This window comes from Bemisia tabaci, chromosome 8, assembly GCF_918797505.1.
Source record: "Bemisia tabaci chromosome 8, PGI_BMITA_v3".
Lineage (NCBI taxonomy): Eukaryota > Metazoa > Arthropoda > Insecta > Hemiptera > Aleyrodidae > Bemisia > Bemisia tabaci.
Genome location: NC_092800.1, coordinates 31,506,754 through 31,525,027, shown reverse-complemented (window position 1 = coordinate 31,525,027; position 18,274 = coordinate 31,506,754). Strand labels below are relative to the sequence as shown.

Here is an 18,274-nt window from a genome sequence, read left to right as displayed (position 1 = left end):
TAATTTTTACTTTGTTTATTAATGACCATTTTAAAATTATTCAGTTACCTAGAAATAACACAGTACATAACTTAATAAGAGATAAAAATTCCTTCCTTATTCTAAACACAAAATGTAAAAATGAAACAACATTCATAAACCGATGAAAAATGGATTCATTCTTAAGAATGAAAACAGCTGACTTGAAGAGTTTAAAATTTAAACTAAAAGAGATGCGACTGAATACTGCTAATTCAGTTAGACCCTTGTGTATGTAGCAGGTTGATCTCATGATTCCTTGGCTAAGCTAGATCTGACCGTGCAAATCAAATTTAATACTTATGTCAAAATTGTACCATTTGTAGAGTATAATAGACCTGATTTAAAGTTTTCTGAGTAAATCAAAACTAGCTGAGGAATATTGATCCACAAATATGATTCAAAGTATCGATGGCTAAAGTCAAAAAAGCATATCTCGAATCGCAAGATTGAAAATCTCCACTCATATTTTATTATTTAAACAAAAACTAATGAACAGTTAGTATTAAAATTTTCTGTGAATTTTCTTCGATTGCTCTAAAAAAAAAAAACCCTACTAAAAATTGCAAGGAAACATTTTGATTAGTTTTACATGATGGGAATAAAACATAATTGGAGATTTTTAAATGTTGCAGTTGGGATATGCATTTTATTGCATATAACCACCAACATTCTATTTGATTAGCATGAACAATAAATTAGGTCGACCCTTGAAACAGAAACTGATTCTGGACTCACAAATTAAAAGGGCTTTCAGTCAGCTGAAGGGACATGAGTGTATTTCTCAATGTGGCAAGCACATTGAAGAGTCACTCTGCAACGTTTAGAGAGAGAGCAAGGGAAATAAGCGTACCCATAGAATTCAAGATGATGGTATTCATCAAGAAAAATTGGTTGCTACTTCCTAAAGAAAATAAAGTTCAGAAACTTTTAGACAGGAGGTTCATGATTTCAGTTTTAAGACTCAATTATTTTCATTCCTCTAACTCTAGCGAATGACGCATAATGAATGTATCAAACGACAAAAACCCAAAAATGAAGTGTGGAGAGGTTTCAAGACATGCTTTTTAATGCCTCATCCAAGTGTTTTACACTAAGAACTTCTTCCTTGAAAAGAAAATTTTGGGTGTGGTACGGCACAAAAAGAGAAGAACGAATGAAGATGAGGGGTTAAGTCACATTGCTAGAGTGGAGCAGTTGTGCTTAGTCTATTAAGCTTATAGATTCGCAAAAAATGATACTGCATATTCAAATGCTGGGTTTCTACAACTAATATTAACAGAGATATTGTTTATAAAAAAATACAGTGTATGATGTCATCAACCGTAGTAGAGCATCCCACAATTTTTTCTACCTTGGTTTCATCCGTCATTGATACTCACATTTGCTCTGATTGCAAAACGTAAAACATGGATGAAACCAAATGGAAGAAACCACAGTATGCTTTACCACAATAAATAATGTCATACATTGCGTTTTTTGATGGGTAATAGCTTTGTTAATCTGTAAGCTTAAACCATTAAAACAAGATTCTAAGACGAGTGCAACTGACCCACTAGCCATGATGCGTTATTACGAAAATTGCATTTGACTCATTTTTTGTTGGCCTCAGCCTGGTGAGAGTCTGTAGAATTTACATCAAAAGTAAAACTAACAATAAATTAATTTCTGTTACTTACAAGCACATTATCACACTGGAAAAACCTGAAGATTCTTTAAAATTGAAGCTGATTGTTTTAGTCTTCAGTTTCATTAGTGTGATCATAGATCACTAAACTTGCTGGAGAAAAATGATTGCGTACTTCAACCTGGAAGAACTGCTATGGATAGCACTTAATGGTCAGTGCAATTTTGCTGTAAGTGCAGATTCTTCATTTTTTTAGCGTAAAACCAATCAGCGCTTCGCAGAAGCACAAGTACTAATAACATTTTGAAAAGAGAAAAGGGAAGCAATGGGTTGAAGAATATTAAACAACCATTGGACTTTGGGGTTTGCTGTATTTTAGACGACTGATAACTTCAAGGGAGGTTTCAAATAAAATGTCGTTTTCTAAAGAAAACAATTAGAAAAAATGAGAGAGTGGAAATCTGATCTATTGGATAGATCTCAGTATATACACAGCTTGCATACCCTAATATCCTATCATTTCAGATCATAGTTAATTTGAAAACGTTGATTTAAAATGTCTTTCATTGCTTTGCTTTAAAAGGAAAATATGAAAGAATAAATAGAGACTAACAAAGAAAAAACAGAACTTTTGAAATGGACCCTGAACTGAGACTTGAAGAAAAAACTAAACTCTCAGTGGAAGTACGTTACAACAATTGCTCCCTCCTGAAAAAAATCATCAAAAGTGCAACTAATAATAGTGCCCATTTTTAAAATTTAGAGCTGATTAATCTTCAGCGCTGCTTATTTCTACCAATGACGGTGAATTTTTTTGTAAGAGGAATGAAGTGAAAACCATCCAACAGCACAAAAAGTCTTATTCATCACAGGACTCATCACTGTCTACCTCCATCTTACTCGTGTGAGAGAGAGTTGAGGATGATGATGAGGAAGAAGACGAAATTGAGGCAGATCTTCGCTTCTTTTTGGCTTGCTGATCTTTAACTGTCATTCTTGATGAATGAATCACCTTGCAGTCACTCAAGAAATCTTTCACTGAATTGTGTTCCTTAATGTAAAGAGATGGAGCAAACTCACTAATACTGAAGATAAACTTGAGGCAACCAAAACTGATTTGAGATCCGTGATTTAAAAGAGCAGAACCTTCCCAACCATGGTTTTTCCCTGATGTCACCTCTTCGCCCTCGCTTTCACTTCCACTGCTTGGGTCATCTTCGTAGCACTTGCACCTCATCCATTTCTGAGGGCAGAGATAAAAATTAAATTTTAAAAAAAGTTAGAGTCATGTATGTACCTTAAAATCGAATTACGTATTTTGCATAATGCCTTAGCTAATAATCTAATTTCAAAGACCTATCAAGTTTCGGATGCATTTGACACAGTTCTTAGATGTCCAGTGTTTTTAAAGAGGGATTTTGATCGAACTGTCAATTTCTTTTAAATTTTATGATCTGAACTTTTCAGTAACACTATAAACCCTTGCAGATTATCGCTCAGTGAAACACACCCTAAAAGGAGGCGTGGAGCAATGCAACAATATTAATAGCATTGTGCATTAAAACAATACTTTATCAATGCTTCATATTTGCAAGGCCATGAGGCAGAATCTTTTTACAGCCCAGCGCCAAAACTTCAAAATTTTCATTCCCCTGTGCCCAGATAATTTGAATCAGTGAGAACGAAAACACGCCAACTTGGTATCTCCAAAATGCTCAATTTTCATTTGAGACAGCCAATTTTGATGAAGATAATTGAAGTTAGCGTATCTGTTCCAACTCGGACCTTTAAAGTGTCCTGAAGTACTTGTCTATCGGCACCAAAAATTGTTTTTCTTAGACCTACCTTCTTCACCTACTGTGCAGTTTTGTCTGTGTCTAGATTACTGTCATTTTTTCGAGTTGGTGTGTTTTCGTTCTCACTGATTCATTTGTCTCACTGGCCTGCAGATTACTTAGTCAGTATGGGATATTTGATTCACTTTAAAGTCATAGAGGTTTCGGTTTGACATAGAATCTAGGTATCTCTAATTGCTACCAAGGGTCCTGTTCATGGTGTTAATCACTTGGTGGAGGATTGAAACTTAATCCCCCCAAAAAGAGAGGGCATTGCTCACCGCATAAATTCATGCCAAGGACTCTTTCATCTTGGTTTCAACAATCGGTGATGAATAAAAACACTGGTCCCTCTATGTGCGTAAATTCGTTAGACTAACACACTTGAAATGAACTTTTACCAACGAAAACATAATGTACCACTGGCTTTATTAATTGGGGTATCTGATCTGATAGTGAACACAGAAAATTAGTCTCTGAATAGATCTTGATACTTTCTTGCTAGTCTATAAAATTTTACCGTCTAAGTGTTCTTTCAGAACATGCACAGCAAACCCACAGTCGAATGAAAGGTACACAAAATAGTACCATCTCATCAAATGTTTGCTGTAAGAGGCATTCGATAGGTAAATCCCTTTCTAAAATCAACAAAAATTAACTAGACTGCAACGATCTTAGTTTGAAAGTTTTCTTGCGAAAGTCTTGATTTCAGATAATGAAACCACACTCTGCATGGATAATTTACAGCTGGTAAAAGCCAAGGACTTGCGCTTAATATATCATCTAGGGAATAATTCGCAAAATTTCACTTATATCTTTTTTTTATCTTTTGGAAGAATTTCAATTTACAGGGAAGAAGAGAAAATATCTCTTTATAATCAATAAGAGGGTACTTACGGGTGTTCTGCCACCGAATGGATCTAATTTAATTTCTTCTTCTGAATCAGAATCATCAGCATACTTATAGACCGGCCTTTTGACTTTGATGCCTTCCTTGTTGGATCTACTTCGAGTATTCACTCGTGGCCTGGGTCTATTTGAAGTATCACAAGAGTAAAGGACATTGTCTACGATGGTCCCATGTTCACTATAATTTAACAGTTCATAATGTAGAGAGCCCTGAAAAAAGAAGCAAAAAAATACCATTAAAATTGAAACTAGTACTAACACTAACAGGATCGGAAAACCTACACCCCAAAAATGAAAAATCTGCTAGTCAATCATTTTGTCGCTCCTCGGGCGTAACTGCTTGTGGACGTTGGCCCTGATTAGCTAAGAATTAAATAGGAAATAAGACTCATCCCAAAATGAGGATATATTCTTGCGCCAGAGGGTCGAGAATTTGACAGGCCAATAATTGATACCACACCCTTAAAACATGATTTTTACAGTTCTGTAGGGAGAAAATGGAAACACAGAGAATTAATACAATTTTTCAAATTAAAAACCATTCTTTCTAAGACCTTAGCGTGGCTTGAAATTAATATTTATTTCCTAAAGTGCAGCTAGAAAATTTTTAGTGAGTGCTTTGATGGGGCTTTTCCAAAATCCTACAACATATTGTAGCCCTCATGAGCATTCCCGTATATTTAAAGGTAATGACGCCCTTGCAACCACTCACCAATTAGATACAATTGATTTGGAAGCAAGTCATTAAAATCGAAAAGGTCGTGATTATTTTCGAAAATCGAAAAATTAGATACTTGTTGTTGAGTAAAGAATGAGAGAACAGAGGATTTATTAATTACTTAGTGTTGTTCATTTGCTGAGAGTTGCAGAAAATTACAATTCAAAATTTTAATAACGCAACTAGAAACTTGCAAGTTGATTGTTGCATTTTAAACTTTCAGCTATTTCATTTTTTCAAACAAAGTATACTTTTCTTTTGAATGGCACTACTGCGGAATATTTTTTGTAACATCATGATGTACAAATGAAATTACGTTTCATACCTCATCAAAAAATATGGCGGCATGTTTTGAGGAAACGAAGTCACAATGACCATAATTTTTTAGACATAGATCAGCACAGGAATCTGCAAAAAAAGGTCATAATTTAATGGCAAACTTTTTTTTTTTTTTTTTTTTTTTTTAAACCAATTTCAAATAGCCTATCGGCTAATCCCATGCTTATTACCCCAGCCCCAGGTGACCATTGCTTGAGACCATCAAACTCAGATCACCAGGCCGGGAATCGAACCCGGGACCTCTTGGTCATAGGGCCAGCACTACAACCACTACACCACAGGAGGCCGACAACTATGATGAGATTAAATATTACAGGAACACGTTGACCAAAATTCCATTCACTCAGCTATGAAGGCGTACGCACTTGATAAAAGCGATACATCAAAGTTAAGAGTCACAGAGGTAAAAGGTATTGACCTAACAGTTCCTAAAACTTTTGGATGAATTAGCACCTTAAGCCAAGACCCAGAGCCTTCCCGTCTGATAACCATGATTTGTTACGTTGGTATGACCCTACGTAGTAAGCCTGTCAAACATTTATGACATTTGCACCCAAATCTGCACAATCTGTTGGTTTCAAAATTACTCCATTCAGCAATCAGTCTGAAGTTGTTATCTTACTGATAGAAAATCACCTCCGAACTCAGACTCTCGTCATGCTCTTCTCGCATGATCTATACTCCACTAATAACATTGAAGGAGGTTACTGGCAGCTTCTACAAAATCTAATTCCATGTATGTTGAAGATCACTATGAGCCTAGAAGAGGTCGCCATGCAGCAGCACAGGATTCCAGGTGGTCCCTGGCTTGTCAGAGGCAAACATTACAATAATGCTTCAAAAACGGCCTGTTTTTGGCTATGTGACCAACTGAGAGCTTGCCTCTGAGGAATTACAATGGTAACTAAGGAAATATCAACAGTAAAATGAACAAGGAAGAAGAAACATTATTTACCTGTTCCAATTGTGAGCGTCCGAAGTACCATGGGAACAGACGGAGCAGAGAGCAAACTGAGAGGAGAAATGGTTGCACGAGCCTTGGTAGAAACTTTCCATTCTTCTTCAGAATCATTCAAAGACTTGTCAAAAGCTAGCTGAGATGTGCGGACACTGTCCGTCAATTTCTGTAACTGCTGACATGCCAACAAGTGGACTAGACGAGGATCCAGGCTTTCTAGAAGTTTGCACGAATCTAATAAAGCAAAAAGAAATGAATTGAAAATCTACAAAAAAAACAAGAACATCATCTCATGTTGGAATGGGTTGAGTTTTAAGGGAAATATTTGCAAACTTTGAAAAGTATCTTTGCTATGACAATTGAAACATATGCGTACCAATAACTCAAGAAGTAAAATTTTAATGATAGAACCTGGGAAATTTCAAATTTTTCAAAACCAGGAAATTGTAGAGGAATAAAATTAGAGTTGAATATTAACTTTCGTTATTTACAATATTCTACTTGGTAAAAAATTTCACATCAACTCTAAGAATCTCATTATTTTATCTGGCTTCAAAACTGGGGGAGACCGCTGTCCTCATACATGTATCAATCGTTCTTCAAACAAAACTGACTCCTACGCCCATATGAGTGTACGAAATGAGCAACCCCAAATGCCTTCAGAATGTGTTTAATTTTTATCTAAAAAAATGAGGACTGCCTGGATATAGATCAGTTTCTTTAAAGACGAGACAAACAATTCAAAGGGTTTGAAAAATGTTAACCTGCATAACAATAAAGAAAAATTCTAACCTGCTGTTGATAAGACTGATGTAGTCAATTTCCCTAACTCATTCACACTATTTAGCAGTGAATCCACACCTGATATAGAAACGTTACATTGAGAGCTATGCCTGCAACATAAATTCACATTCAGGATAAGTCAAAACTCAAAATTGTTGGCCGCATATTATCAGAATGATACTATGATTTGATGACCCTATTTCAATTTCAGGGTGAAATTTGAGGGGTCATGAAGATTGACAAGTCTAATTTTTAAAAGCCGCTCTTTAAAGACCAAAACAATTTTTGGGCAGTGCGTTTCAGATATCCAACACTGGCACAGTTTCGCAGCATCATACAAGCCCCAATTACCCACTTTCATCTTTTGTTTTGCTTGATTTTCTTTCCCGGCTTGAACTGTGTTGAGAGCAGTAGCAATCCTTGCTCCAGGAATTAGCAGCAGGTTGAACCAGACTTTTCAGGCACTATATTATGCCAGTTCTCTGAGTTTTTAGGCATCAAAGCCTCATTTATAGGCCTGTTTTGAACATGGCGCCTAGTAGATTTGGAACACAGTTTGATTACAATAGAGCCTCTGCAAGGTTCTGGGGTTTGATTTTTGATCAACACAATCTACATGAATTTTGCAAGAAACTTGATCTTATCATTACTTTTGCAGAATCATGAAAACTTTTAAATATACATTCGATTTTCGACTCTCGAATTTTTTCATATTTTTTATTACTATTTTACAAATCAATAGCTAGACCGTAGGAAAACAAGTATCATCAGTTTCAATGTTCCAGACTTTTTCATAATTCATAAGTTCAAGTATTCATACTCATTTTTTTTTAAAAGAAAGGCCGAAATTAAGATGAGAGTTTTCCGAGTTTAGCCATTAATACTTAGACTATACAAATGTTTACTATCTCAATCTCACCTGCACTGTAATGTTAAATAAAATAAAACATGACTGACCTAGGAACTTTGTCTGAAATAGCGGCTGTATCAGATTTTTCTTCAACATTACTTTTCTTTGAACTAGCATCGTTGCCCAGTTGGGTGAGGTGATTGGACTTCTTACTTGAAACCACATCCCCGTTACATAATGGGTGTGGCACTTCCGTTTTTAAGGTGTCTAAAGTATCACCATTTGCTACACTATGTTTATTTGTACAGTTTTCATCAGCGCTCTTGACTTCTGACTCGGTTTTGATTGCGGTTTCAGTTTTAGATGCTTCCTCATTCGACTGATTCTTTTCACAAGATTCTGTGGTATTAGGTGATGGAGGTTTTGTACTTTTATCTTTAGCCAGGTAATTTGCAAGTTCAGATTGAAATGACAGGAGACCAAGTAGCCACTGAAAAAATATAGAATAAATTCAGAGATATTTCACTTATTCAAAGCACCAGTGACATCAGCGGGGACAATAAGAGAAACGAGGATCAGGACGGTCTTTAACTCTAGAGCCCTGTCCACAATGCTCTAGATACATGTCTATGGCTCATACACTCGGCACATAGTTCCGTTTGACAGAATGTGAAATCCCGCTTCTCCAATTCAGCAAACGGAATTGTGAGCCAACTAAGTGCAGCACCCGTGAGCCGCGGGCATGTATCTAGAGCGTTGTGCACAGGGCTCTTGAGTTAGTCAGCCGCGGGAGAAGCTCGGTGGCGGCTTCGTCACTGGCGCTTTATGTTTTCCATTCATTCTTATGGCCTGACCACTAACGAGCATATCCCATCTGTCCCCCTGCACATAGTTCTGTTTGATAGAAGTACGTCCAATTAATACTTTGTCTAGAGGCCAATCATGGGTATGTTTTTCAAAAAGAGTGCATTAACATTATTGTGCAATAGAAAAGCTTTGGAACTGATATTGTCAGTAACTGCTGAATCAACAAGAGCTGAAATTAAAGCATTGGTTCATGACTTGTCTAACTGATTAGCTGCAATATCCTGCGATAAATTTGCCCACAACCCCATATGAACTGGTTTTGAAATTCATCATCAGAGAAAGCTCAGTATCGAGTAAGTGGATGAGTGTGACTACTGGATGGAAGAAATGAATTGCTGGAGAGGCTTACCTGTTCCTTTTCATTTTCTGTTGGACCATTTGAGCAGTTCTCGTTTTTGAGATTTGAGGTAAAATGGTTCCTGTTGTTCCGTCTAAATTTTTCTTCTCTTACATGAGTTTTCAAGGTGGGGAGAGCAGGTGGTGGGTTCCGATACAATGCTTTGACCGATTCTGGGACCTGAAAAAATTACATATAAAAGAATATTCTGTATTTAGCAATGACACAAACAACCAAACTTCACTCACATAGAAAGTCTGAAAAACCTCATCATTGATTTTTTAAGGACACTTGATTTTACTATTTTTACAAGACGTACAGCATTCCCTGTAAAATACATTTTATTAATACCAGAGATGAGATCAAAAGCTACCCCAAAGGGATGCGAGATACAGATGAATTAGATTTCATACTTCATATAAATTAATTTTGATTGGTCAAATTACATTCTAATTGGATTACATATTGAAGAGGAACTTCTTGATTAATTGGACTAGTACTTTGCCTGTGAAAAATCAAATCAAATGGGTACACTTTTAATAAAACGCAATATAAAAATATTAATTTGAAAAGAACTGAGTTTGCAAGATCAACATTTTTTCCACGTTTAGAAAGTGAGGAGTTTGTAAATAATGAGACATTCCATGGAAAAGAGATGGAATAATGGCTACTTACATTGATAGAATTGTTATTTAATATGGGTGGTCCTATAGGATGCATCACATTTCTTAAATGAGTCTTACGATAAAATTCTAGGGTAACAGTATGATGATCAAATGGTCTGTTGAATCTTTGCCACAAGCGAACCCTTTCAGTGACACTGGTGGACTTCAACAAAGAACTATCCTGAATTGGAGAAAAAGAGACGAATTGATGAATAATAGCATTTCAACTTGAAAAACGAAAACTTAGGTGACAAATGAAATTACATGTGCAAACGGATCAGAGCAAAAAAAGAAAACACAAAAAGTGACAACAAGAGCACATTCAATACTACAATAACTTAAAACCTAAGATTGCTTGGTAGATTTTGGTAAATTTTATAATAAAATTTACCTTGGATCTATCTTAATCCATACATCTAGGAAATGATAAGATTTAACTGCTGTCTAAATGCAAGGGAGTTTTTCCGAATTTTTTTGCACAATATAACAACTAGCAGAAAATGATTTAAAGATACATTTTTGCGCCTCTATTCACACAGACATTGTGGAGAAAGTCAAAATGGCATCCAAAAATATGCGTCCTGTCAAGGATACTCTTTCTACCATGCAACCTCTCAACCACGATTAATGGTCCTTGCAGTCGTGCATTATTGGGCATTGATAACAACTGATCAGACCATAAATTGGGGTAAAGAAGTTGTTGTTGAAAGTGTCTCATTGTTGGGACAAATATTTTTTGATTTAGCAATGGGCTTTTAAACAGAGGCTTAAATAATATAACTTTAAACTTATTTTTGTGGGCTGTTATCATTGAAAAAAAAAAAATCTGAGGAAATTCGTGTGAAGTAAATGCACTCCCTCGAAAGTGCAAGTAATACAAATTAGTGAACATACAAGATCATTCTTTGTGAGGAAATTGTGAATTTGTCACACACTCTACCCTAAAATTTGCTAAAATTGGCAACAACCAACAGAGTTCTTTGGATCTAGGAACAGCACACATGACTGAACAGTCCAATCACCTAACTCGAACAAAAGGGCAGGGAAAATGTTGAAATATGCAACTTGATTTAAGGCAGGTAAACCTCAAGAATACAGGGTGTTCAAAAACCGAGGGGCAATCTAGAGGTAAAAATAAGACTTTTTCATTCGATAAACATGGGTCCAAATCAAGCATCTCCGAGTTACAGGGTTGACAATTGTCACCGGAGATTGGATTTTCTTGAATTAAAAGCACCTTTTTGGAGAGATTGTCATCAAATTTGGTATTCTCTGGTAATTTTAATATTTTAATGTAGACTCTGAATTTTTTTTTTCTTTTTTCTTAAAAAAAAGAAAAAGAGAAAAAATCACAGCATGAGAATTTTAGGATTTATCTGAAACAAAGGATTTGGCAACTAAAAGCTTGGCACCTTTGAAAAACGTACATTTTACTGACCTGATAATTTCTCTTTTTTTTTGAAAAAAAGAAAACAAATCAGAATTGATACTGAAAAGGCCATGCCAATGAGATTGCCAATTTTTACGACAATTTGCTAAAAAAAGGGCTTTGAATCCAAGGAAAACCCATTTCTCCTCAACACAAACCATGTAGCTCAGTATGTTACAGCTGCAGAGAAGGTTAGATTTTTAGTGTATTTTCCGAAGAAAATACACTATTGCATTCTCCCATGATGTCGGACCCAGACCCGAGACCTTGTGAAGAGCACCGATCACGGGTCGAAACCGGTGCGGAACGAAGCGGAGCGCCGGTTTTTAACTCATGTGCTCAGAGCAAAATATTTTCATTCTAACCTTGAGAGTCAACTATATATTTTTCGACATTAGCCCTGGAATTTGTATAATGATGAAAAAGGCCCTTGCTTATGACTTACAATGAAATGTTCAGGATGAGCTGGACACATCCAGCGAGAGGCAGGAAAATAAGTTAGCGGTGGATCAAGACAATCCAAATGGTAAAATAGAGGACAATAATCACACGCAATGAGAGGTGCATACCGGCAAGTCCTAGAACAGAAAAAAAATAAATAAAATTCATTGCATTGAACTAAAAAGTGGAACTGAAAAATAGGGATTCTATTTTTGCTGAAAATTGAAGCAATAAAAAACTATCGTATTAAAAAGATAACCAGAGAGAAAAATAGAAAAAGAAGAGGGGAAACAGACTGACAAAAAAAAATAAATAAATAAATCACACAATAGATGTAAAATATGAAGAGAATACTTACTTTCCGCATTCAAAACAAAATCTGACAGGTTCTGGCACTATTCCATCCTCAGATACATGCTGATCTTCTGCTTTTTTCCCGACAACCAAATGCGCAGATGAAACTTTCTTAGGACAAAAAGCTGAAAATAATTGCAAAGTCAATGTTTTAGAAAATGCATTTACACTGCCTTAGGTGAGTTACAGGACTTACAGTGCTAGGGGTTAACTAGCTTTTCAGCATGGTGATGAAGGTAAAACAATTTGAACCAACGTTGGTAAATTAAAATGAATCGGGTTATTAACTATTGAAAGCTTTCCCTGCACAATAAATACATAAATAAATTGTTGATACAAAATTTATGTTGTAGTATTTACTTGGGAAGGAATCGATTGAGTTGGGCCATGTTACTTTCAGACAATAATGTTGCACTAAATGATAAGAATTTCTCTGGTTTTTCCACAGGGCATAAGTTCCATTGGGACTCCTGTATGGGCCTTTGCAAATTCAATAAAAAAACGAAAAATCCCCCCCCCCCCACATTGGAGGCACACTCAGCAAAGTGCTTATAATCAATTCTACACTTCCATCCTTTTCCTCTTCCAACTTCTCTCTTTCTGGACTTGTCAAGTTAACACATTAACGGGAATCAGTATTACAAATGTATTTCTTAATGGTTCAAGTCACCTCTCTTAAGTCCATGTCAACAAACGTATTTTTGGCACTTGTGGGTACAACTCAATTTCCTTTTCCTCTCCCCCTCCTCTTCGCCAGCTGTAGTTTTTGCAGATTCCTAACTTCAACTGCTCAGATACATGCTTGCTTTTTTTTGCTTAGCCTCAGATAGATTAACTCCTAAAATGTTCCTATCTAACTATGGGGTCTCTACTTTGTCATGGTTCAATTTTCTTAAAATATCAACAAAAGTCTCCTAAATTTTTACCAATGTTTAATTGAATGAATCACTTGATTAAAATTTCCTCTGATTGCTAGCTGAGCTTCATGTTTGCTGTCATCTGCAAATGCGACATTTCCTTTGCCTGAGAGGATGTCAATCACAGACAATTCTCTTTTTTAATGAAAAAGCCCCTCTATTTATCTGATTCTTTCCCGAACTCTTGCAAAAAAACCTGAGAACTTGCAGAAAGAATTTTTATTATTAGTCATAAAACTCTGAAAAGAACCAAACTTTGAAGCAAAGAAAACACTGGTGTAAGTACGGTAAAATGCTGAGTAATTAGAACTGTAAATGAGTGTACACATTTCAAACTATCCACACAATTTTTCAACTGAATACTTACGTTTGTCAGATCCTGGGAAATTTATAGGAACTGACATATCACGAGGAAGTTCAAACTGGGTGGGATTCAACTGCGCTGCCGCATCTATTAGCGCTTGCATTGGGTTATCAGTGGAAAAAATCAATTCTTCATCAAGAGATTCATCTTCCGAATCATACTCATCGCTGCCGCCAGCCATAGAGGATGAAGTTGACTGTTTGGTGCTCAATTCCAGTGATTCCATGATTGCCCGACTTTGTGCATCGAATTCTGACTCAGTGAAGTTTGTTCTTTTCAATTTTGCTTGTGAGCTGCCGGCGCTGTCAATGGAGGATGCTCTGCTCGTCCGACGAGAGACTGGCGTTTTACATTCAGGTATCTTAGCACGGTATTTTGATGTGGCACCTTTACTGCCAGAGCATTTGAAATTGTCTTTTTCCTTTGATTTTTTCTGGAAAGAGATAAATAGTATGAACAGATGTACTGATCATCAGAGCAAAGCTGGTGAAAAATTACATTTGGTTGTTTCAAGATAATTCTAATTTCGTAACACTTCATGGGTCTTAAGAATAAATATTCAGAAATTTTGAAAACCCAGAGAATGTTTTTATTCCTTGCTAAGCTTGGAGCTTTTATCAATGAATTTACAAGGATTCATGAAACTTTTCTGTCTGCGTTCACTTGTTACTTAATTAATCCACAAATTTTTAACCTTCTTGCAACTACACACAGTTCCTTTTCTTATCAATGCAGTGATTATAATGTTGTAGAACATTTGATAGCTTGCAGCACTTGTGTCTTATCTGCTAGCTCATCTCATGTCTATCAATAAATACCAACTATTTGTAAGATTAAAAGTAACGTTGTATTGGTACGAATACGGGACAGTTGCAACAATGTGCTGAGGTTTTTTGGTACTTCTTGAGCCAACATTATATGACTTGGCTTTTTCAGTTCCTTAAAAAATTTTGATTTTATTTGGACCTTCGGTGTTTTCTGAACACAAAATTTTTCGCCTTTCATTTTTTTCAGTTCTGAGATTTCTAGCTCTTCCTGACATAAGGCATTGATCAAAGTCCTACTCACATTCCTAAAAAAATGTTTGATGTGATAAACTTACTGCTAGGTATTGGCATTGATGACAGCTCCAGAGCCCTGATGGAATGTCAGCTTCAACAAGTGGAGGATCGCTGGAAAAGTTTCAAACAGAATGGAAGATGATTACTTGTAAGTTTACTAAGGTGGCACTTCAAACTGAAGTAGGCACTTCTAATGACAGTTCTTCTTAAGTTACATAGATTTAAAAGCTTTGTCAGTAAAAGTGAGAGATGTGAGTGAGGTAGATATTTGTACAATAACAACTCCCCCCCCCCCCCCCAACCAGTTATACTGCGAATTTCCAAGCTCAAGCAGCAAGCTGAAGGACTCTACCATGAGGCAAAGGAAGCTTACAGAAGGACTCCGGTAATAATCCATTCCAATTCTCTCACATCCTGATTTTAGGGAACCAGTAAACTTGCTCCCACATGTTCTTCATGGTGAGTTGAGTTTAGAATGCATTCTGATGGTACACAAAAAGAAAGGTGATTTTTTTCCCTGTTGTTTAAACTTTTTTAATATTTTACTGCACTAAATGTTTTTGACAAGTCAGAGCCACAGATGACACCACTACTGATCTCTTCATAAACCACAAAGTCTCTAGGCTTTACTAGTTTATTATTGAGGGAGTTGTTTAAAACTGCAACTTACTGGCAAGTGAGATGAAACGAGGCGGGACAAAGGTCGCAACAAAGGAGATTGCCACCCTCACCGCAGGCATCACAGCAATCATGATTGTGACCTTGCCCAGGTCTACGATAGTATGGGTGCCTCTCCTCTAGACCCTCTCCTTTGCCGTCTGATCCTGTTCTGGATGTAGGAGGTGCAATCAATGCTTGAATTTGCTAGAAAAAAAATGTTAAACCTCGAATGAAGATATTACGTAGCTATTTACAATTTGAGCAAGACACAAAACTCTCACAGTTCAGATAGAAAACTCATTTTAAGGACACATTCCTTACAAAAAGAGAAAAAGAGACAAGAGGAGGGAGAGGGGGAGAGAGAGGGAGAGGGGGGGGGAGAGAGAGATAAGTCATCTCTTGGTCCTTCAGCTTCGATCTTGTTCCTTATTAATACACTCTTCATTGATTCTGCATAGGTTCATGTCCAAGGGTTGAAAAAATAAGGCGATCAAATATATAGCTGGGATTAAAAATTTAAAAGAGGCTGTATTCAATTTCCTGAGTTTTAGTTTCGACAGTTTTTAATTTGTTGTTCAGACTTAAAACGGTCTATGCAAGATCATTCTTAAAACAAGGCTAATTCACATGCATCAAACGTGTTCTTAAGTTTAAGGCCAAAGCACGGAAAGAGGGAGAAGTAAATTCTTCATTGAAGATTTGTCACTGCTTTGATCTCTCATTAAAACCCTCGGATATTATAAAATGCATTTCAACTTGCAAATTTTAAACAGGCTTTTGGGTACAGGGATTAATTAAGCTCTTGTTACCGTCTTCTCGCCTGAATTCAGTGCAGAGACTTCGACATAGTTACAGTATGAGCCAAAAATGTTAAAAATTTATGGAAGGCAATAGAGGATCAATCGCCTTTATTTTGGTGCTGAAATTAAGTACATGATCAAGATGGTGGATACAGTTTTTGACTCTGAAAGTACCTGAGTGAACTTCAAGCATTCAGTAGTAAAACAGAGAGTTGACAAATTCGAGCATCTCACATGAATGATGTAAAAATAATAGGGATTTTATCAAAACTCTACTGTGAAAAACCTTTCCTGTCCTTTCCTATCCTGGTTTAGCTCTAACTGTTAAAAGGAAGCAAACACACGAAATTCATTTTAGCTGTATGGATAATAGATAGGTAAATTATTAAATTATGCTAATCGCACGAATAACTTTCCCCCTGAAAAAAAACACCATTAGTTGCTGTTCCTTACTTGCATCAATATTGGTGCGAGTTAAAATTACTCTACTAAGCACCTTCAGGGAAAGCTTAGCCTTAGCTGCGATAACCTTACTTCTGAAGTATTATAACCTCATTTACGAATAGTTGAAGTTCCGTCTAACAAAAAGCTTACATTAGGATAATATCTTTGATTGCAGCCACCCTTCAACATTGCAAGGAAAATCAGTGTTACTAAACAAGACTGAGGCTCAGTTTCTGCTAATTAGAGGGCACTGGGTAATCCATAATTAGTCCATACAGGTACCCGAGATATTACCAGAGTACCGATACTCAGATAAAATCCATTCTAATTTTTGGTAAAAAGGAACTTAATTTCTTTTGAATCTTCATGATCAAGTTTACAACATTTGAAACATCAACACTAGTGAAGGAACAGTAGAACTTAGTTTGGGGGAGTGCTAGGATCCTTAGTTGAGAATACGCTAGGAAGACAACACTTATTTTAAAATTAGTGCTGGGTATTTAGTCAAACTTTAATTGAATTTGACAGACAAGTGGATGAAACTCAGTGCTCTTTGGAATTTTAGTACATATTGAAGATTCCAAAAGCTGTATCATGGTGTTCGGGCTTGTATTCATCTCCTTTAACAGATCTCAGGATAAAATGCTGACCACAGCTTGACAACTACGTTCTTTAAAATTCACATTGACAAATTATGAAAACAACGATACATTCTTCTGAAGGCCAAAGGCAACACTTCAGAGATCACAGCATTGCATACAAAATCTAAATGACAGTGAGCAGCTTACACGGAGGCCTACATAATTTTACCACTTATCGTATTGTATGGTAGCGTGGATGTTTCGTAGGTCCTTATCATTTATTCAGCTACATCAATGCAGCATAATCCACTTCATTGGACACTGGGTTTTGCAAGGCCAAAATGACACGCTGATTCAAGAAAAGAGAATAAAGGAGGGAAAACTTACGTCCATTAGGCTGACCGATTTTTCCAATTCTGCTTCCGATTTAGACATTGTGGGGCTTCAAAAAATGACCCTAAAATTACGATCAATGATGGAAAATTCTCTGGGCTATGGCAGGATTCAGACCAGTATAAATTGACTGACTAACCAAACTGGTAAGGTTGAAGTTTGTGAAACTGAGATGCTTTGAACATTGTGAAGCAGGGCAACTTTGGAAATCAAATGAGAAAAGTAAACTGTTATAAGCTTGAGGTCGACGTAAAAAACACTCGATATGAAGCTGAAAGTTAACTAAGATGAATGGTTTTTAACACTGATTCTCAAAAAATATTTGAATGTAAAAAAGAACTTCAAAATCAATTTGAAAAACACTAAAAAATAGTTGTATTTATTTACCCAAACAGAAATGCCGTATATCTGTTGGGGATTAAATCAGGACGAGAGCGTTGAAAAGCTATTACATGACGTCATTTCTAATCACCCAATCATCTTTCTCTGTTTCTATACTCCTTCTTCCTTACGTCATCAGGATGACAGCAATGTTCCCGCCATTATTTCTTTCCATTACTAACCTATGAAAAATGAAAAGTTAAAAGTTCAATACTCTTTTCATGGTTTTTTCGCTCCAGAACCATGTGAAATCAGAAGAAACTATTCAGTCTTTTATTTCTGTAAGTTTCCCTCTCTTAATCTTATCAATGACAGTTGAAACCTAGAGAAAATGAATTTTTCACAGAAGTTGAACATCAGAACATGTTGTAACTTCAAGAAGCGCAACATCACATAACAATGCTGTAGTTGTAATGTGTTAACTCATACTTATGTATTGTATAAGTCTGTAATAATTTACATTGACCTGAGAGCAGCCTCAAGTCATTTTAATATAATGGAAAGTTGACGCTTCAGTTTCTATTGAAATGCAATGATCGTACC

At 36.2% G+C, this 18,274-nt stretch overlaps 2 protein-coding genes across 2 annotated transcripts in view; one reads left to right on the top strand and one right to left on the bottom strand.

Moving 5' to 3' along the window:
• Positions 1–2: 2 nt before the first annotated feature.
• On the bottom strand, positions 3–17,874 carry LOC109030213 (PHD finger protein 12). Its single transcript, XM_019041049.2, has 14 exons — positions 17,345–17,874; positions 15,143–15,336; positions 14,514–14,583; positions 13,415–13,844; positions 12,135–12,255; positions 11,781–11,913; positions 9,917–10,087; positions 9,254–9,421; positions 8,145–8,527; positions 7,197–7,297; positions 6,402–6,638; positions 5,433–5,515; positions 4,378–4,599; positions 3–2,888 (listed from the first exon to the last, which is right to left on the bottom strand). Exons 1-14 carry the CDS (start codon positions 17,390–17,392, stop codon positions 2,505–2,507), a joined length of 2,745 nt encoding a protein of 914 aa, XP_018896594.2. The 5' UTR covers positions 17,393–17,874; the 3' UTR covers positions 3–2,504.
• The window catches only part of LOC109030215 (TRAF-type zinc finger domain-containing protein 1), a 16,027-nt gene continuing 12,591 nt past the window's right edge, over positions 14,839–18,274 (top strand). The window contains exon 1 of the mRNA XM_072303783.1: positions 14,839–14,857. The gene's annotated coding sequence lies outside the window, so the exon portion shown is untranslated. The remainder of the gene's footprint in view (positions 14,858–18,274) is intronic.

Coding starts and splice junctions, on each gene's coding strand:
- LOC109030213 (XM_019041049.2), bottom strand. CDS start 17,392: ATGTCTAAATCGGAAGCAGAATTGGAAAAATCGGTCAGCCTAATGGAC. Junction 14,584..15,142: donor TCGTTTCATCTCACTTGCCA/GTAAGTTGCAGT, acceptor AAACTTTTCCAG/CGATCCTCCACTTGTTGAAG. Junction 9,422..9,916: donor TAAATAACAATTCTATCAAT/GTAAGTAGCCAT, acceptor TAATTTTTTCAG/GTCCCAGAATCGGTCAAAGC.